General features: G+C 44.9%; 3 protein-coding genes across 5 annotated transcripts in view; 2 read left to right on the top strand and 1 right to left on the bottom strand.

Annotated features, from left to right (window-relative positions):
* lama4 (laminin, alpha 4) overlaps positions 1-3,397 on the top strand; it is a 36,985-nt gene extending 33,588 nt beyond the window's left edge. For both annotated transcript variants that reach the window (XM_053476405.1, XM_053476403.1), the window contains 4 exons: positions 540-670; positions 788-875; positions 980-1,102; positions 1,216-3,397. In XM_053476405.1, the coding sequence (XP_053332380.1) occupies positions 540-670; positions 788-875; positions 980-1,102; positions 1,216-1,361 (488 nt within the window). In that variant the 3' untranslated portion in view covers positions 1,362-3,397. The remainder of the gene's footprint in view (positions 1-539; positions 671-787; positions 876-979; positions 1,103-1,215) is intronic.
* Positions 3,398-7,229: 3,832 nt separating this feature from the next.
* On the top strand, positions 7,230-17,248 carry tube1 (tubulin, epsilon 1). The gene is made up of 12 exons (XM_053512405.1): positions 7,230-7,369; positions 7,761-7,834; positions 7,900-7,952; positions 8,772-8,829; positions 9,000-9,115; positions 9,343-9,464; positions 12,105-12,292; positions 12,397-12,557; positions 12,644-12,784; positions 12,887-13,027; positions 16,640-16,814; positions 16,892-17,248. The coding sequence occupies exons 1-12, from the start codon at positions 7,345-7,347 to the stop codon at positions 17,048-17,050; spliced, it is 1,413 nt and encodes a 470-aa protein (XP_053368380.1). The 5' UTR covers positions 7,230-7,344; the 3' UTR covers positions 17,051-17,248.
* Positions 17,249-17,926: 678 nt separating this feature from the next.
* Positions 17,927-21,067, bottom strand: part of ccn6 (cellular communication network factor 6) — a 4,884-nt gene continuing 1,743 nt past the window's right edge. The window contains exons 2-5 of one of the 2 annotated variants that reach the window (XM_053486534.1): positions 20,117-20,462; positions 19,761-19,964; positions 18,350-18,543; positions 17,927-18,209 (exon numbers count right to left, since the gene is read on the bottom strand). In XM_053486534.1, coding sequence (XP_053342509.1) covers positions 17,928-18,209; positions 18,350-18,543; positions 19,761-19,964; positions 20,117-20,462 — 1,026 coding nt within the window. In that variant the 3' untranslated portion in view covers position 17,927. The remainder of the gene's footprint in view (positions 18,210-18,349; positions 18,544-19,760; positions 19,965-20,116; positions 20,463-21,067) is intronic. The other variant, XM_053486542.1, reaches the window with a different exon arrangement.

The following is a 21,067-nucleotide window of genomic DNA, read 5'->3' as shown; positions in this document are numbered from 1 at the left end:
ACCATGCCTTTTTATTTCCATTACCACACCCTTTAATTTCCTTGCCACACCCACTTTATATACTTTACCACGCCTCTTTATTTCCCTTACCACACACTTTATTTTCCTTGCCACGCCCACTGTATAAACTTTACCACGCCCCTTTATTTCCCTTACCACACCCTTTATTTTCCTTGCCACGCCCACTGTATATACTTTACCACGCCTCTTTATTTCCCTTACCAAACCCTTTATTTTCCTTGCCACGCCCATAATGTGTATTATTATTAATGTGCACTGTATATACTTTACCACGCCTCTTTATTTCCCTTACCACATCATTTATTTTCCTTGCCACGCCCACTTAATATACTTTACCACGCCCCTTTATTTCCCTTACCACACCCTTTATTTTCCTTGCCACGCCCACTGTATAAACTTTACCACGCCCCCTTTATTTTCCTTACTACACTCTTTATTTTGCTCAACATGCCCACTTTATTGTCTTTACCACGCCTACTCTCTACTCCTGACCACGCCCACTCTGTTCTGATCCACAGATCACTCTCTGAGCGTGGGCGGTCAGTTAGAAGTGGTTATGGAGCTCCGCCCCCGTGTGACCTCAGCACTGTTACTGCACTTCTACATCGCACCTGAGGAGAACCTCAGCGTCTACCTGCAGCATGGACAGGTACTGGCCACGCCCACTCCCATTCAGACAGACCCTCCTCTCTCACTTACAGGTGTGTATATCTCACTTCTCTCCTGATATCTGTGTGTGTGTGTGTGTGTGTGTGTGTGCACTCAGGTGTTTGTGCAGCTGAACAATGAGACAGGCGGTGTGTATGTTTCCCCCCAACACAGCGTGTGTGATGGCAACTGGCACAGGGTCAAAGGTCAGACGTCACACTCTTTGCTCATTAATAAAGTATTGTACAGTGCATTAAAAAAGCTGACACTGTGTGTGTGTGTGTGTGTGTGTGTGTGTGTGTGTGTGTAGTGGTGAGGGACAGCAGTGGACTGAAGCTGGATGTGGACGGGAAGCAGAGGCGTGTAATCAGGGTGAGATTTCCAAAGCAGAAGCACAGAGTGTTAGTGCCAGTGTTCATCGGTGGAGCACCAGGTCAGTGTGACACACACACACACACACACACACGAATAAAATATTGTACTGAAATCTAATTTACCATGATCACATGCTGTGTGTGTGTGTGTGTGTGTGTGTGTGACCTCCAGATGACACACTTCCTGTTAGCATGAGGATGAGGAGTAGCTATGTGGGCTGTGTGAGGAACCTGTCCATCAACCAGCACTCTGTTAACTTCAAACACGCATCGCTCGTTAACGGGGTCGTTAGTGTGGACGGCTGTCCTGCGGCCTGACCATGTGCTCGCAGGAAATGATGTCATCACAAGATAGTGGGACTTCCAGCCTGCCCTACAACTGGAGTGTACACTAGTGATGTTTGTTAATTCAGACACAGAGCATGGTCACATGACTACAACACATGTATCACAATAATCACACCACAAACACAAATACACTCATTATTACACACACACACACACACACACACATACACTAAGCATTGTCTAAGAGCTGTGTTCCATATCCACTACACTGTGTTAGAGGTCATAATGTCACGCAAACAAACCCTGTCTGTATTACTGATTATTATTATTAATGTGCTGAGGTTCTAATCTTCACTGGGAGACTCTCAAGTGAAAATCAACACACCTAATCGTCTGGGATACAGTCATCACACACCTGGGATACACAGTCATCACACACCTGGGATACACAGTCATCACACACCTAATCGTCTGGGATACACAGTCATCACACACCTAATCGTCTAGGATACACAGTCATCACACACCTAATCGTCCGGGATACACAGTCATCACACACCTAATCGTCCGGGATACACAGTCATCACACACCTAATCGTCTAGGATACACAGTCATCACACACCTAATCGTCTAGGATACACAGTCATCACACACCTAATCGTCCGGGATACACAGTCATCACACACCTAATCGTCTAAGATACACAGTCATCACACACCTAATTGTCTGGGATACACAGTCATCACACACCTAATCGTCTAGGATACACAGTCATCACACACCTAATCGTCCGGGATACACAGTCATCACACACCTAATCGTCTAGGATACACAGTCATCACACACCTAATCGTCTGGGATACAGTCATCACACACTTAATCGTCTGGGATACAAAGTCATCTCACACCTAATCGTCTGGGATACACAGTCATCACACACCTAATCGTCTGGGATACAGTCATCACACACTTAATCGTCTGGGATACACAGTCATCACACACCTGGGATACACAGTCATCACACACCTAATCGTCTGGGATACACAGTCATCACACACCCAATCGTCTGGGATACACAGTCATCACACACCCAATCGTCTGGGATACACAGTCATCACACACCTGGGATACACAGTCATCACACACCTAATCGTCTAGGATACACAGTCATCACACACCTAATCGTCTAGGATACACAGTCATCACACACCTAATCGTCCGGGATACACAGTCATCACACACCTAATCGTCTGGGATACACAGTCATCACACACCTAATCGTCTGGGATACAAAGTCATCTCACACCTAATCGTCTGGGATACACAGTCATCACACACCTAATCGTCTGGGACACAGTCATCACACACCCAGTCGTCTGGGATACACAGTCATCACACACCCAATCGTCTGGGATACACAGTCATCACACACCTGGGATACGCAGTCATCACACACCTAATCGTCTAGGATACACAGTCATCACACACCTAATCGTCCGGGATACACAGTCATCACACACCTAATCGTCTGGGATACACAGTCATCACACACCTAATCGTCTGGGATACAAAGTCATCTCACACCTAATCGTCTGGGATACAGTCATCACACACCTAATCGTCTGGGATACAGTCATCACACACTTAATCGTCTGGGTTACAAAGTCATCTCACACCTAATCGTCTGGGATACACAGTCATCACACACCTAATCGTCTGGGATACAGTCATCACACACTTAATCGTCTGGGATACAGTCATCACACACCTGGGATACACAGTCATCACACACCTAATCGTCTGGGATACACAGTCATCACACACTTAATCGTCTGGGATACAGTCATCACACACCTGGGATACACAGTCATCACACACCTAATCGTCTGGGATACACAGTCATCACACACCTAATCGTCGGGGATACACAGTCATCACACACCTGACGTCCTGGTCTGTTTATCATTTAATTAATCGCTCACAGCGTTCCTACATGTTCTTACTGTGTGCTGTGTGTCTTAAACAAATGTCCCTTTTCAAATAAATAAGTGCATCTTTAAAAAAAGTCTGGAGTCTGTGTGTGTGTGTGTGTGTGTGTGTGTGTGTGTTTAACATTCTAAACACAAAGAAATACATTTTCCATCCATCCAAGAACTACCTAGCGGCCGTGGAGGCTGATGGTGACCATTGTAATTATTCCTGTTTTTACACACTTGGTAGGACCTCCAGCCACCACACATACACACACACACTATGGGCAATTTTGGAAATGCCAATTAGCCTTACCTGCTTGGTTTTAAGGACTGTGAGAGGAAACCCACCAAGCACGGAGAGAACATGCAGACTCCATGTACGCAGAGCCGAGGCGGGCGTCGAACCCAAGACCTGGAGGTGTAAGGCCACAGTGCTAACCACGACATCGCCGTGCTGTCCAAAATACACTTTAGCAGCTGGAAATATTTCAACAGTAAAAGAAAGCATTTTATTTATTAGCCATTAGAAAACCAAAATGTGAAGCTTGAAATGAGTAAAATATAACTTTATTTGGAGAATGTGAGTAATTACATTAGAATATTATTAAAGTCATTCTTTTCTCACGATGTGAAACATTCAGTGTAAAGACACCTGCGTGTCTGCGTATACACCCACAATGCACTGCAGCAGGGGAACATCCAAATGATGTATTTGAGTGTGTTTAGAGGAGGGACGCAGGGCGTACAGTACGCTGAGGCTACAGGAACAGTGATGAATAAAGATAAAAGGGTTTGCTGTGCTCATTCCTCTGTCATTATAAGACACAGCAATACATGCTCTTATGGCTGTTTATCTGCTTGTTGTTCCTAAGTCTTTGGGCTGCTCCCACCATGGGGTCGCCACAGTGAACCATAACGTCCACACGGCAACTTGATGCCCTTTAAGACTAATGGTGCTTATTAAAGATTTAATCTACTTTAAACTTTAGTAACGTCCTGGCCTGCAGCAGCAGGGCACAGCGCTTCATATTTAAATAGAGTCTTAGCCGCGGTTCCGCCTGCTACCGTCACCTGAGAATGGGGTGTGTGGTCAACTCGCTGCCGTTCCTCACGCTGCTCCAGTGTCTGGGCAGAGATGCTGTATTATTACCTCACTGTACCACATAAAGGTGATGATGACGCTGTGGACTGTTACATGGTACACACAAAAAAAAGTTGTTGATTATGATGATGATGATGATGCCTACCAGCACACACAAACCTGGGCATCACACAAGCAGAATTTTGGTCTTGGTTAGTTAGTTAGATAGTTAGTTAGATAAATATTTACATATTAAACCTCAGACAGTTGAATATTGTCTATAACTGTTATGGGAGACACGTTTTACCTGACATCACCTGACAAAACACTGTCATTACCTTCACACTGAAAACTAATTTTTTAGGAACGGTGGGCTTTATTGTGTTTATTGTCATTGGAAAACAATTTTGGGTTATTCTGTGATATTTATATGTGTGTGTGTGTGTGTGTGTGTGTGTGTGTGTGTGTGTGTGTGTGTGTGTGTGTGTGTGTGTGTGTGTGTGAGATATAGCTGAAAGGCAAAACCACTCTCACTCACTCACTTCCAGTACCTTCTATCCCGTATTCAGGGTCGCAGGGTCGCAGGGACCTGGAGCTGGAGCCTATCCCAGGAGGGCACGAGGTGGGGTACACCCTGGGCAGGGGGACAATCCATCACAGGCCACACACACCAATTAGCCTAGGCTACACGTCTTAGGACTGTGGGAGGAAACCGGAGCACGGGGAGAACATGTAACCTCCACACACACACACACACTGACACAGAGAGGGGAATGGAACCCAGACCCTGGCGGTGCCAGTCGACAGTGTGCTGACCCTCACACCACCGTGCCGCCCAAAGGCCACACCAGTCACATTACAGTTGTGAGGTACAGTCTATCTGACACATGTTCCAGTACAGGCAGGTAACAAACCCCCAACATCACCTGACCTCCTTTAAATATTAATACACTGTTGTTGTTTTCATCACCTGACCTCCTTTAAATATTAATACACTGTTGTTGTTTTCATCACCTGACCTCCTTTAAATATTAATACACTGTTGTTGTTTTCATCACCTGACCTCCTTTAAATATTAATACACTGTTGTTGTTTTCATCACCTGACCTCCTTTAAATATTAATACACTGTTGTTGTTTTCATCACCTGACCTCCTTTAAATATTAATACACTGTTGTTGTTTTCATCACCTGACCTCCTTTAAATATTAATACACTGTTGTTGTTTTCATCACCTGTCCATCCTTTAAATATTAATACACTGTTGTTGTTTTCATCACCTGTCCATCCTTTAAATATTAATACACTGTTGTTGTTTTCATCACCTGACCTCCTTTAAATATTAATACACTGTTGTTGTTTTCATCACCTGACCTCCTTTAAATATTAATACACTGTTGTTGTTTTCATCACCTGACCTCCTTTAAATATTAATACACTGTTGTTGTTTTCATCACCTGACCTCCTTTAAATATTAATACACTGTTGTTGTTTTCATCACCTGTCCATCCTTTAAATATTAATACACTGTTGTTGTTTTCATCACCTGTCCATCCTTTAAATATTAATACACTGTTGTTGTTTTCATCACCTGTCCATCCTTTAAATATTAATACACTGTTGTTGTTTTCATCACCTGTCCATCCTTTAAATATTAATACACTGTTGTTGTTTTCATCACCTGACCTCCTTTAAATATTAATACACTGTTGTTGTTTTCATCACCTGTCCATCCTTTAAATATTAATACACTGTTGTTGTTTTCATCACCTGACCTCCTTTAAATATTAATACACTGTTGTTGTTTTCATCACCTGTCCATCCTTTAAATATTAATACACTGTTGTTGTTTTCATCACCTGACCTCCTTTAAATATTAATACACTGTTGTTGTTTTCATCACCTGTCCATCCTTTAAATATTAATACACTGTTGTTGTTTTCATCACCTGACCTCCTTTAAATATTAATACACTGTTGTTGTTTTCATCACCTGTCCATCCTTTAAATATTAATACACTGTTGTTGTTTTCATCACCTGTCCATCCTTTAAATATTAATACACTGTTGTTGTTTTCATCACCTGTCCATCCTTTAAATATTAATACACTGTTGTTGTTTTCATCACCTGTCCATCCTTTAAATATTAACACACTGTTGTTGTTTTCATCACCTGTCCATCCTTTAAATATTAACACACTGTTGTTGTTTTCATCACCTGTCCATCCTTTAAATATTAATACACTGTTGTTGTTTTCATCACCTGTCCATCCTTTAAATATTAATACACTGTTGTTGTTTTCATCACCTGACCTCCTTTAAATATTAATACACTGTTGTTGTTTTCATCACCTGTCCATCCTTTAAATATTAATACACTGTTGTTGTTTTCATCACCTGACCTCCTTTAAATATTAATACACTGTTGTTGTTTTCATCACCTGACCTCCTTTAAATATTAATACACTGTTGTTGTTTTCATCACCTGACCTCCTTTAAATATTAATACACTGTTGTTGTTTTCATCACCTGTCCATCCTTTAAATATTAATACACTGTTGTTGTTTTCATCACCTGACCTCCTTTAAATATTAATACACTGTTGTTGTTTTCATCACCTGACCTCCTTTAAATATTAATACACTGTTGTTGTTTTCATCACCTGACCTCCTTTAAATATTAATACACTGTTGTTGTTTCAGTCTAGAACACATTAAATACCATTAAACCCATTCCAGTGGGTCAGTAACTGGGTTATTACTAACACACTTAGTTCCCGTTCAGGTACAGGATCACGTGATTTGTCCCGCGCCTGCACACGTCATCAATGCGCGACGGTCTGGATTTAACAGTCATGGCGGGGAATGGGCGCGAGGGATTTACACACAGAAACTAACGTTTATTTACGGGTTTATTTGTTTATTTATTACTGACTCTATATATATATATAATTGCACAGAATGACCCAGGCTGTTGTTATTCAAGGTGAGAAAATGTTTATACCACAACATGTTGATTTAGCCACATGCTAGCGGGTTGTATGCGGCAGTGTGTACTGTTAGCTTTAGCTTTAGCGGTCCGGCCTGAGGGGTCAGAGGTCAGGGCTCGAGCGAGCGCGTGGGGTTATTACATCATAAAGTTATTAAATGAGTGTTAGAGTGATGTTAGGGTCAGGACTCAGCGGTGTGGCGCGCGCGTGCGTATGGTCGCCATGGCAACACCGAGTGACGTCTCCCAGGGGGAGGTGAAGTGTGGGTACTGAGGGGCGGGGCGGACAGCTGCTCATTTACATCAGACTACATCTGATTGGTCAAGCCCTCCTCTGTGTTTACACCACCGTGTGTGTGTGTGTGTGTGTGTGTGTGTGTGTGGTCAGTGGGTCAGTGTGGGAACCAGGTGGGCTGCAGGTTCTGGGATCTGGCACTCCGAGAACACGCACACGTCAACAAGGTAACACACACACACACACACACACACCTGTATAACAGTGTGTAACAGCTGCTGGTTTCCCTCAGAGAGGAGTCTATGACCAGGCACTGAGCAGCTTCTTCAGGAACGTCGACCCCAGGTACCTGTCTCTCTCTCACCTGTCTCTCTCTCATCTGTCTCTCTCACCGGTCTCTCTCAGTCTCACCGGTCTCTCTCTCAGTCTCACCGGTCTCTCTCTCCTCTGTCTCTCTCTCTCTCGCTCACCTGTCTCTCTCTCCTCTCTCTCACCTGTCTCCCTCTCATCTGTCTCTCTCACCGGTCTCTCTGTCTCTCTCTCCTCTCTCTCTCACCGGGCTCTCTCTCTCACCTGTCTCTCTCTCTCTCCTCTGTCTCTCTCTCTCTCACCTGTCTCTCTCTCTCTCCTCTGTCTCTCTCTCTCCGGTCTCTCTCAGTCTCACCGGTCTCTCTCTCTCTCACCTGTCTCTCTCTCCTCTCTCTCTCTCTCCTCTGTCTCTCTCTCTCTCACCTGTCTCTCTCTCTCCGGTCTCTCTCAGTCTCACCGGTCTCTCTCTCTCACCGATCTCTCTCTCTTTCACCTGTCTCTCTCTTTCTCACCTGTCTCTCTCTCTCTCCTCTGTCTCTCTCTCCTCTGTCTCTCTCACCGGTCTCTCTCTCTCTCTCACCTGTCTCCCTCTCTCTCATCTGTCGCTCTCACCTGTCTCTCTCTCTCACCTGTCTCCCTCTCTCTCATCTGTCGCTCTCACCTGTCTCTCTCTCTCACCTGTCTCTCACCTGTCTCTCTCTTCTCTGTCTCTCTCTCTCTCTCACCTGTCTCTGTCTCCTCTGTCTCTCTTTCTCTCTCTCAGTGTGAATGACGATGACAGTCTTTGATGTACACAGATGGAATAAAAATGGATTAACATTCAGTTTGTGTGTGTGTGTGTGTGTGTGTGTGTAGGAGGAGTGATGGAGGTGGAGGAGCTCCTGGAAGCAGGATCACAGCACTGAAAGCTCGAGTGAGTGTTTATACGTCTCTCTCTCTCTCTCTCTCTCTCTCTCTCTCTCTCTCTCTCGCTTCAGCTCATACTCACAGGTAGTGTGTGTGTGTGTGTGTGTGTGTGTGTGTGTGCAGTCTTCTGCCCTTAACCACGTCTGGGACATTTTTCTAAATCCTTTTGTCCCCCAGGCGGTGTTAATAGACATGGAGGAGGGTGTTCTCTCTCAGGTCCTCTCTGGTCCCCTAAAGCAGCTCTTCAGCTCCACTCAACTCATCAGCAACTCCTACGGCTCCGGGAACAACTGGTGATTAACCACACACACACACACATATACTCTTTCACACACTCTCACACACACTTACACACTCTCTCTCTCACACACATACACTCTCTCACACACACGTCACTGTCAGTGTTTCTCTTTATTAGAGGAGTGTGTGATCAGAATCAGTACAGACTGTGTTATAGGTGAAGTACAGACTGTCTGTGTGTGTGTGTGTGTGTGTGTGTGTGTGTGTGTGTGTGGGTCAGGGCAGTGGGACATCATACGTATGGTTGTGTGTACCGTGAGCAGATTGTGGATCAGATCCGGCGAGCAGCAGAACACTGTGACTGTCTGCAGTGTTTCTTCCTTATTCACTCTATGGGGGGAGGTGAGTACACACACACACACATATACATACACACACACACACACACACATATATATATATATATATATATATATATATATATATATATATTATATATATATATATATACATACACACACGCATATACACTCATACTGTATATATACACACACACACACACACACACATGTTAATACATACACATATATATATATATACACACACACACACAGTGAGGTCAGTACTGTAAGTATTTGATCACCCTGTGATTTTGTAAGTTCATTTACTTAGAAATCATGGAGGGTCTACACTTTTCAGCGTAGGTGCATTTCCACTGTGAGAGACAGAATCTAAAAAGAAACATCCGGAAATCACATTGTATGATTTTATAACAATTTATTTGTGAATTACTGCATCAAGGATCGGCTCTAAGCCCCTTCTTGTTTGCTCTAGTGATGGACAGGATGACAGATGAGGTAAGACAGGAGTCTCCATGGACTATGATGACATTGTGCTTTGTAGCGAGAGCAGGGAACAGGTGGAGGAAAACCTAGAGTGGTGGAGGTATGCTCTGGAAAGCAGAGGAATGAAGGTTAGCTGCAGAATACATGTGTGTGAATGAGAGGAACCCAGGAGGATCGGTGAGGCTACAGGGAGCAGAGGTAAAGAAGCTGCAGGACTTTAAGTACTTAGGGTCAACAGTCCAGAGCAACGGAGAGTGTGGAAAGGAGGTGAAGAGGCGGGTACAGGCAGGTTGGAATGAGTGGAGAAAAGTGTCAGGTGTGTTGTGCGATAATGAAAGTAAAGGTGTACAGGACAGTGGTGAGACCAGCAATGCTGTACGGCTTAGAGACAGTGGCGCTGAAGAAAAGACAGGAGGCAGAGTTAGAGGTAGAAGAGCTGAAGATGTTAAGGTTCTCCTTGGGAGTGACAAGGATGGATAGGATCAAGAATGAGTTCATCACCACGTTAGATGTTTTGGAGATAATGTCCGAGAGGCCAGATTGAGGTGGTTTGGACATGTTCAGAGGAGAGATGGTAAATATATCGGTAGAAGGATGCTGAGGTTGGAACTGCCAGGCAGGAGGTCTAGAGGAAGAGCAAAGAGGAGATTTAGGGATGCAGTGAGAGAGGACATGAAGTTAGTTGGTGTGAGAGAAGAGGATGCAGAGGATAGGGTTAGATGGAGGCTGATGATTCGCTGTGGCGACCCCTGAAAGGGAACAGCCCAAAGACAAAAAAGAAGACTGTGTCAAATAAGTACTTGATCACTTTTGTGTCAAAAAATTTAATATTTGGTACAGAAGCCTTGTTAACAGTTACAGAGGTCAAACGGTTCCTGTAGTTCTTCACAAGGTTTGCACACACTGCAGGAGGGATTTTGGCCCACTCCTCCATACAGATCTTCTCTAGATCTGTCAGGTTTCAGGGCAATCCCTGAGCAACACGGAGTTTCAGCTCACTTCAAAGATTTTCTATTGGATTTAGGTCTGGAGACTGGCTAGGCCACTCCAGAACCCTGATATGCTTCTTATGGAGCCACTCCTTGGTTTTCCTGGCTGTGTGTTTTGGGTCATTGTCCTGTTAGAAGGCCCAGCCACGACCTACTATTAATGCTCTGACTGACGTAAGGAGGTTTTTGCCCAATATGTCACAATACATGGCCCCGTTCATCCTCTCCTTAATACAGTGCAGTCGTCCTGTCCCCTGTGCAGAAAAACACCTCCAGAGCGTAATGCTTCCAGCCCCATGCTTCACTGTAGGTATGGTATTATTGGGATGATACTCATCATTCTTCTTTCACCAAACACAGCGAAAAAAGTTCTACTTTGGTCTCATCTGACCACAGGACTTTCTCCCATGACTCCTCTGGATCATCCAGATGGTCCCTGGCAAACTTCAGACGGGCCTGGACATGGGCTGACTTAAACAGGGGAACAGGGATTTTAAACCATGATGTCTTAGTGTATTACTGATGGTAGCCTTGGAATCGATGGTCCCAGCTCTCTTTACGGCATTGACCAGCTCCTCCCGTGTAGTTCTGGGCTGATTCTTCACCATTCTTAGCGTCATTGATACCCCATGGGGAGGGATCTTCTGTGGGTCCCCAGTCCGAGGGACATTGACAGTCATCGTTAGCCTCTTCCATTTTCTGACAATTGCTCCAACAGTTGCTCTTTTTTCACCAAGCTGCTTGGCCATTGCCCCGTAGACCTTTCTAGCTTTGTGAAGGTCTACAATTTTGTCTCTTGTGTCCTTTGACAGCTCTTTGGTTTTGCCCATGTTGCTACTTAAACTTTGGCTGATTGTGGGGTGCACAGATGTCTTTATGACAGCTAACGACCTCAAACAGGTGCTTATACAAAACACACACACATATATACACACACGCATACATATACATATATATATACACACACACACACACACACACATAAATACAGTCTTGTACGCCTTTGACTCGAATATACAGTCTACAGTAGACCAGTCCACCTGTCCCCTTTCCTCACACTGCCATCACATGGACAGAAACCGTAACTGCGCTTAAGGAGATGAATCTTACAGTGTTGTCTCTGCGCTTTTAAATGGTCGAGGGGAATCTCTTGGTACAGGAAGAATGTGTATGTGTGTGTGTGTGTGTGTGTGTGTGTGTGTGTGTAGGGACCGGGTCAGGCTTGGGGACGTGTGTGTTACGGCTCCTGGAGGACGAGTTCTCGGATGTGTGCCGGATGGTGACAGCGGTTTATCCGTCTGCTGAAGATGATGTCATCACCTCGCCGTATAACAGCGTGCTGGCCATGAAGGAGCTGACTGAGCATGCTCACTGCGTCCTGCCTGTGGAGAACCAGGTGTGTGTGTGTGTGTGTGTGTGTGTGAGGGAGGGACTGATGTTGGGAGTTTCATCACTGCAGGGTTTATATTACATATGAAGTGTGTGTGTGTGTGTGTTCAGTCTCTGATGGACATCGTGAGTAAGATCGAGCTGATGAGTCGCGGCAGCGCGGTGAAGAAGGACTGCAGTGTGATGTCAGGCAGAGGGGGCGTGGCCTCGTCACAGAAACCGTTTGATGCCATGAACAACATCGTAGCTAACCTGTTACTGAGCATCACCAGGTACACACACACACACACACACACACACACACACACACACACACACACACTGCTAAGCGTCACACTGACGGTGTGTGTGTGTGTAGCTCCTCTCGGTTTGAAGGTTCTCTCAACGTGGATCTGAGTGAGATCGCCATGAACCTGGTCCCGTTTCCACGGTTACACTACCTGGTGTCCAGCCTCACACCCCTGTACACACTCGCTGATGTGAACGTCCCCACACGCAGGTGTGTATACACACACACACACACACGTGATGTATGTATATGAACTGTATATTTATTACACTGTGCGTGTGTGTGTGTGTGTGTGTGTGTGTGTGTGTTCAGACTTGATCAGATGTTCAGTGATGCGTTCAGTAAGGAGCACCAGCTGATGACCTCTGACCCCAGGCGGGCGGTGTACCTGGCGTGTGCGCTCATGCTCAGGGGGAACGTCCAGGTGTCTGACCTGCGCAGAAACATTCAGAGGTTTATACACACACACACACACACACACACACACACAGTACAGTGTAGAAAGATTAATAATAATATGAAATAAAAGAGAACAGACCTTTAGTCCAAGATAAAGTGACTCTCATGAACATTGTTTAAAATATACAGTACATATATGTACAAAATTGTGATGAATAGTAGTAATAATAACAACAACAACAGCTATCTGTGTGTGTGTGTGTGTGTGTGTGTGTGTGTTCTCAGTTCCTCAGGACTTTATTGATTTGAATGTTAACCAAAAACCATTTTTGTTTTTAAATTATAAAACATTGATTACATTTTAAATCTGAATTTATAAACATGTAAACATAATAAACATTGAATATAAATGCATAGTTTCTTAGGTAAACAATAAACACAAATAACAACAACTGTCAGGTAACTGTCTGAACAGTATTGATAATAAATATATTAATAAATATTACATAGTGTTTCAGTGTTTTCGTCTTCGTTTCGGTGTTTTGTGGTAGTGTGTGTGTGTGTGTGTGGTTGGATTTGGTCTGTAGACTCGACTAGTTTTTCAGTGTTGGATGTTTCTGGTTCTGGTTTGTTGTACATGTTCCAAATTATTACGCAAATGATATCTTTCTCTGATTTTCATAATCAGTCGATGCAAATGACAGTCAGTATAATTTTCAGTTTCATCAACCATTAGGGTAGAATTTGAATTTTATTAAACAAACTAACTTAAAATAACATTTATTTCAAAAAAAAAAAACTGAAAATGCACTGTTTCAAATTATTATGCACAACAGAGTTAAAACTTTTTATAGGTTGTAAAGAACTAACAATGGGCTTTTGTTGAATTTGCAGCATTATGAGGTCACATTTACTGAAATCAAAAGCTATTTTAATTAAAAACATCCCATGTTACAACTTAACATAGGACCCCCTGTGTGATATCACCTTCACAATCCTTGCATCCATTACATTTGTGAGTTTTTGGACAGTTTCTGCCTGAATTTCTTGTTCGGGATGTCTGAATAGCCTCCCACCCTCATAGATCTTTTGCTTGAGGATGCTCCAAAGGTTGAGGTCAGGGGAGGATGGTGGCACCATGAGTTTCTCATCTAATCTCTGCGTTATCCATTACATTTAGCAGATGCTTTTATCCAGAGCGACTTAATTTTTTATCTCATTACACATCTGAGCAGTTGAGGGTTAAGGGCCGCGCTCAAGGGCCCAACAGTGGCAACTTGGTGGTTGTGGGGTTTGAACCTGGGATCTTCTGAACCGTAGTCCAATGCCTTAACCACTGAGCTACCCCTGGCCCAATGAGTCATTACTCATTGGGTTACTCATTGGGTTACTCATTGGGTTACTCATTGCGTTACTCATTGTGTTACTCATTACTTATTGCGTTACTCATTGCGTTACTCATTGCGTCACTTATTGCTTATTGCGTTACTCATTGCGTCACTCATTGCTTATTGCGTTACTCATTGCGTCACTCATTGCTTATTGCGTTACTCATTGCGTTACTCATTGCGTTACTCATTGCGTTACTCATTGCGTTACTCATTACTTATTGCGTTAGTCATTGGGTTACTCGTTACTCATTGTGTTACTCATTACTTATTGCGTTAGTCATTGGGTTACTCGTTACTCATTGTGTTACTCATTACTTATTGCGTTAGTCATTGGGTTACTCGTTACTCATTGCGTTACTCATTGTGTTATTGCGTTACTCATTGTGTTACTTGTTACTCATTGCGTTACTTATTGTGTTACTCATTGTGTTACTTGTTACTCATTGCGTTACTCATTGTGTTACTTATTACTCATTGTGTTACTCATTGTGTTACTCATTACTCATTGTGTTACTTGTTACTCATTGCGTTACTCATTGTGTTACTTGTTACTCATTGCGTTACTCATTGCGTTACTCATTGTGTTACTCATTGTGTTACTTGTTACTCATTGCGTTACTCATTGCGTTACTCATTGTGTTACTTGTTACTCATTGCGTTACTCATTGCGTTACTCATTGTGTTACTTGTTACTCATTGTGTTACTCATTGCGTTACTTATTGTGTTACTTGTTACTCATTGTGTTTCTCATTGTGTTATTTGTTACTCATTGTGTTACTTGTTACTCATTGCGTTACTCATTGTGTTACTTGTTACTCATTGTGTTACTTGTTACTCATTGCGTTACTCATTGTGTTACTTGTTACTCATTGTTACTTGTTACTCATTGCGTTACTTGTTACTCATTGCGTTACTAATTGCGTTACTCATTGTTACTTGTTACTCGTTGCGTTACTCATTGTGTTACTAATTGTGTTACTAATTGTGTTACTAATTGCGTTACTCATTGCGTTACTCATTGCGTTACTCATTGCGTTACTCATTGCGTTACTCATTGTGTTACTTGTTACTAATTGCATTACTCATTGCGTTACCCATTGTGTTACTTGTTACTCATTGTGTTACTTGTTACTCATTGCGTTACTTATTGCGTTACTCATTGCGTAACTCATTGTGTTACTTGTTACTAATTGCGTTACCCATTGTTACTTGTTACTCATTGTGTTACTTGTTACTAATTGCATTACTCATTGCGTTACTCATTGTGTTACTTGTTACTAATTGCATTACTCATTGCGTTACTCATTGTGTTACTTGTTACTAATTGCATTACTCATTGCGTTACCCATTGTGTTACTTGTTACTCATTGCGTTACTTATTGCGTTACTCATTGCGTAACTCATTGTGTTACTTGTTACTAATTGCGTTACCCATTGTGTTACTTGTTACTCATTGCGTTACTAATTGCATTACTCATTGCGTTACTCATTGCATTACTCATTGCGTTACTCATTACTCGTTGGGTTACTCATTACTCGTTGGGTTACTCATTACTCGTTGGGTTACTCATTACTCATTGTCACCAGAGAGTCGAGCGATAAACAGATTCCCCTAACTCTTATTTACCTCAGGGCCCCGCCTCGACCCCGTCTTGACCTCGCCTCTTGTTTGAGGGATTGAGTTGAAGATATTCTGGATTAATATCTGTGGTGTTAGAAATCTCCCTGAATAACGGCGTGTCTCTGTGTGAGGTCACGTCCCTGTAGTGTGATCACTCTTCACTACACCTCGTCTGTGTGTCAGCTGTGTGTGTATCTGTACCACGGTGAGGTTGTGTGTGTGTGTGTGTGAGATCATCTTTACACATCCGGAGTCTCTGCCATGGCTTGTGTCTGATCTCCTGAGGGACAGGAGTGTATCAGTTCTCTGTGTGTCTCTTGGTCCAAATGTCAGTGTGTGTGTGTGTGTGTGTGTGTGTGTGTGTGTGCGTATTCCCTGAACTTACAGTGATTTGATTTCACAGAGAGTCAGTGATGGAGGAGACGAACACGTTTAATATTTAATATTTGTATAAAGTTCTGGCTGGAATTATTATAATTGTCATTATAGAAGTGTTTTAGTGGAAGTAAACACATTTACACAGATTTACTGAGTGTGGACGTGTAACTCAAGCACTGTTACACCTTCTGTTTTTTTAAAGTAATAATATATAAAATATTATGAATGTTTTAAGTGTTTATACATAATTCATGTACACACACACTGTCTTTCAGACTCAGGCCCACGCTGTCGTTCGTGCCGTGGAATCAGGAAGGTTGGAAGACCGGAGTGTGTTCAGTTCCTCCTGTAGGCCACGCCCACTCTCTACTGGCTCTGGCCAACAACACGTGTGTGAGAGCGTCGTTCACTGAGCTGAGGGAGCGCTTCACACGCCTGTACCGCAAGAAGGTCACACACACACACACACACACACACACGTGCTCTCTGACTGTATAATAACACCCTGTGTGTGTGTGTGTTTCCAGGCTCACCTGCACCACTACGTGTGTGTGGACGGGATGGAGGTGTCGGGGTTCAGCGAGGCTCTACACTCCCTCTCTGACCTCATAGAGCAGTACGACTCCCTGACCACGCCCACAGACACGCCCACCCACACTGCACCACGCCTGTCCATCGCCACATAGGCGTCACTGTGTGTGTGTGTGTGTGTGTGTGTGTGTGTGTGTGTGTGTGTGTTTCTCCATCTGGACTCCCAGCATTGATGTACACACCTTACACAGTGGGACTGAACACACACACACATACACACACACATCTGTCTCTCTCTCTCTCTCTCTCACTGCTACTGTCTCGCTCTATAAGTCTCACCCTCTCCATGTCTGTCTCTCGGTCTGTCTCCCTGTCTTTCTTTTACTCTCCCTGTCTCCGTCTGTCTCTTCGTCTGTCTCTCACTCTCCGTCTCTCTCTGTCTGTCTCTCACTCTCCGTCTCTCTCCGTCTGTCTCTCACTCTCCGTCTCTCTCCGTCTGTCTCTCACTCTCCGTCTCTCTCCGTCTGTCTCTCACTCTGCCTGTCTCTGTCTGTCTCTCACTCTCCGTCTCTCCGTCTGTCTCTCACTCTCCCTCTCTCCGTCTGTCTCTCACTCTGCCTGTCTCTGTCTGTAGATTTCTCTCTCTTTGTTTATCTGTAGATATTATTAAATGAAATAAAGTGATGGTAATAAATCCCATATGTTTAATGACTGTGTGTGTGTGTGTGTGTGTGTGTGTGTGTGTGTGTGTTTAAACGACAGTGAGAGTCATGCCCTAATAACTTTAATCATTACAATAAAAAGAAAATAATGATGATAATGATAATAATAATTATAATAATAATAGTCAGATACATCACACACACACACACACACACACACACAGATCCATCACTGCAGTGCTGCATCCTGGTAGGAAACTAATCACCTGGAACATTAACATCCTTTACTCTAGTCAGTGGCCTGTGTGTGTGTGTGTGTGTGTGTGTGTGTGTGTGTGTGTGTGTGTGTGTGTGTGTGTGTGTGTGTCAGTCACAGTAAGTACATCTGAGAGAAGATGTTTCCCGGGTCGTTGCACTTCCTCTCACACACACAGGACGTGATCCACTGCATGTTCCACACCACGCTGGCTCCGCCCACACACTTAAACTCCACCCTCAGCAGGGTGGAGCGCTGGGGGACGCAGCAGCGCTTGTCGTTACACACTCCGCAGTAGTGCGGCCGGTACTTCTTACTGCTCGTGCAGCCGGACAGTTTAAACTTCTCCGCCGTCCTCGCCTGGAACTCGGGCCTGCAGGACTTCCCCGCCGGGATCTGGGCGGAGTCACACACACACACACACACACACACACACATTCCACTGATAAATATTTCTTAAAGCACTGAGCACGCTGTTCCAGTTACACGCTCTAGCGCCCAGGGGGCGTGTCTGCGCTGTGTGATGTGGGCGGTACCTTTAGGCTCTTCAGGCTCTTGTTGTCGCAGGGGCGGAGCAGACACAGGCGGCGCTCTCTCCTCATGTCACACTTGGGGTTGTGGTTGGAGATGCGGACGGAGATGCCGAAGCCACAGGAGCGCGAGCAGGGAGACCAGGGCGTGGTCTGGACCACACAACCTCTCGTCTTCACTAAAGGAGGAGTCCTGTAAGCTTCCCAACGCCACAGTCACACCTTTAACACAAACTCTCCGTCTCTGTGTGTGTGTGTGTGTGTGTGTGTGTGTGTGTGTAGCACATACTAGTGTATAGAGAGGCCTGTCTGGAGTGGGATGGGACCAAACTAATCACACTGGGTTCCTCCTCACTTCATGTACGAGAAGAATTTGGGGAGACTTCCACCAAGGACCCACTCAGGGGTGCGATTACTTTCGCCCTTCACGCTCCAGCCCTGCAGTGTACAGCGTCTGGCCAAAAGAAAGTCACCTCACAGAGTCCCATCAACTGTGTGTGAAGCTGAACTGGAGGGTGACGGGAGATCACTTACACACCTGGTGAAGTCTCATAGAACCAGACATACACTACCGCTCAAAAGTTTCTACACCCCTCTCTAACCCCACGCTCGTCCCTGATGTTTATTCTCTCTACACTGTAAATCAATACTGAAGGTGTTTATTATCTAAAACACACACTTCTCTCCTCTCAACAGGTGATATTGAGATGTTTATCTGCTCCTTCACCATCAGTTTCATCATCATGGAGCTCGATGGGTTTCACACACACACACACACACACACACACACACACACAATACTGTGATTACAGGAACTGTTCCAGAACAGCCGACCTTCATGTCTTAGAATAACAACCGTCTGTTACTGATGATGTTGATTAATTATCTAATTCCCCATGTGTGTTATTTTATAGTTCTTAAATCCACAGTATTGTTGTAGAATGTAGAAAATAAACCACTAAACAAACAACTTTTGAGTGGTAGTGTGTGTTTAATAGTGTCAGTAACAGCATTCACACACACACACACACACACACAGTGTAATGATGTCTCACAGGATTGGGACTAAACCGCTGTGTGTCCATAAGGAAACCTCTTGTTAGGCTTCAGTTTGCTAGAGAGAATAAAGTCTGGACTTTGGAGCGATGGAGAAAGGTCATGTGACCTGGTTGTTCAGGGACGTTAGAGTGTGACTGTTTTTTGTCCAGACGGTGTAAATACACTCAGCGATCAGACAGACCGGTGGTGGTGAAGGAGGTTCCCTGTGGGTGGTGTACTGGTGTAGCGCTGCCTAAACGCGATGTTAAACGGTTTGGGATGGAACCCGTGTCCCTGTTTCCCCTCTACAGAATGACGGACAGCTGGGTCACTCACTGTGAGGTGATGATTGATGATGTAACGGGTGTGCCTGTCTCACCTGACATGCCCCTGTACGCCGTGTCCTGTGGCGTTCTCGCCCGTAACGGCGCGGGTCCCAACATGGCCGCCGGTTTCTGGATAAACACGGGAACGCAGCCGATGGCTCCACCGATACACGTACACTTATACAGAGGAGTGGGCTGGAACGCCTCACCGTTCTCATAGTGAAGTCCGTTTAGATCACAGCCCACTGCCATCATGTCTATTCACACACACACACACACACACACAGAGACAAAGTGAGTGTTACAGACACAGACAGGAAGAAAGAGACACAAAGTGAGAAAGACAAATAAAGCGGGAAAGAGAGACAGAGTTGTGTGTGTGTGTGTGTGTGTGTGCGAGGTCACTCACAGGCACACACCCCGAGCTGGAAGCGTGGTTTGTCCCTGGAGAAGTCGCAGTACATGCCCTTGTGTGGATCACACACGTCGCGCTCGTTGCAGGATTCCCCGATCTGTCGCGCGCAGCTCTTACAGCAGCCGCAGCCGTCCAGCACCGCGCTGACCCCCGGGGCGCACTGCGGCCTCGGACCACACGCGCACGGCCACGTGCAGAACTGCACGCGCTCAGAGCCTCCTCCTCGTCTTCCTCCTCCATCATGCACCACCAGCGCCGCGTTTCCCACCTGGACCTTACCCGACTTCCCTCCGCCTGTCTTCCCCACCGCCGCCTTACTGCCCTCACCACTGCTGACCTGCTGGGAGATGGGGAGGCGGGGAGGGGTAGACATGGCGGGGGCGGACGAGACAGAGAGTGATAGAGAGAGAGAGAGAGTATTTGAATCAGTGATTAAACCCATGGAGTTCTGCAACGTCCTCAATGTCCACAAAGACACAGAACACCATGTGCCAGGCTTCACACACACACACACACTCATATCATTATAAAGCTCTGTAGTACACACATACTTATTATATATAAAATTTGGAGTGGAGTGTGGTCTGTTCAGAGGATGAATGCTTTTCTGAGAAGGTAGTAGCAGAAGGTGAGCTCCACCCACTCGATGCCCGGGTCGGGCCGTCCTGCTGTACTCACTTCACCCGTTCTGGTGTACCCCCCCCCCCCCTGTTCCCTGTTTTTCGACCCTGGAGCTGAAAAGGTGCTTCAGGCAGGTGGACTGTCCCTTAAATGTCCCTTCCGGCCCTGCTCAGGACACCAGCTCAGGTGTGAAAGATCTAAATGCCATCAGCAGTACAAGCACTTCAAAAACCTGTCCTACGAAACGTAAAGAAATATGTTTGTACACGCCCCCAGACAGAGCGCAAACAGAGTGTGGACTTCCTGTTTGTTCAACCGGGTGTG

This window comes from Clarias gariepinus, chromosome 2 (assembly GCF_024256425.1).
Source record: "Clarias gariepinus isolate MV-2021 ecotype Netherlands chromosome 2, CGAR_prim_01v2, whole genome shotgun sequence".
Taxonomy (NCBI): domain Eukaryota; kingdom Metazoa; phylum Chordata; class Actinopteri; order Siluriformes; family Clariidae; genus Clarias; species Clarias gariepinus.
This window is presented reverse-complemented; position numbering and strand designations above follow the sequence as displayed.

Bases quoted from the DNA above. Each gene is read 5' to 3' on its own strand.
- tube1 (XM_053512405.1), top strand. From the start codon at position 7,345: ATGACCCAGGCTGTTGTTATTCAAG. The intron at 7,835-7,899 runs GTAACACACACA...GGTTTCCCTCAG, and splicing joins AACACGCACACGTCAACAAG to AGAGGAGTCTATGACCAGGC. The intron at 12,293-12,396 runs GTGTGTGTGTGT...GTGTGTGTTCAG, and splicing joins TCCTGCCTGTGGAGAACCAG to TCTCTGATGGACATCGTGAG.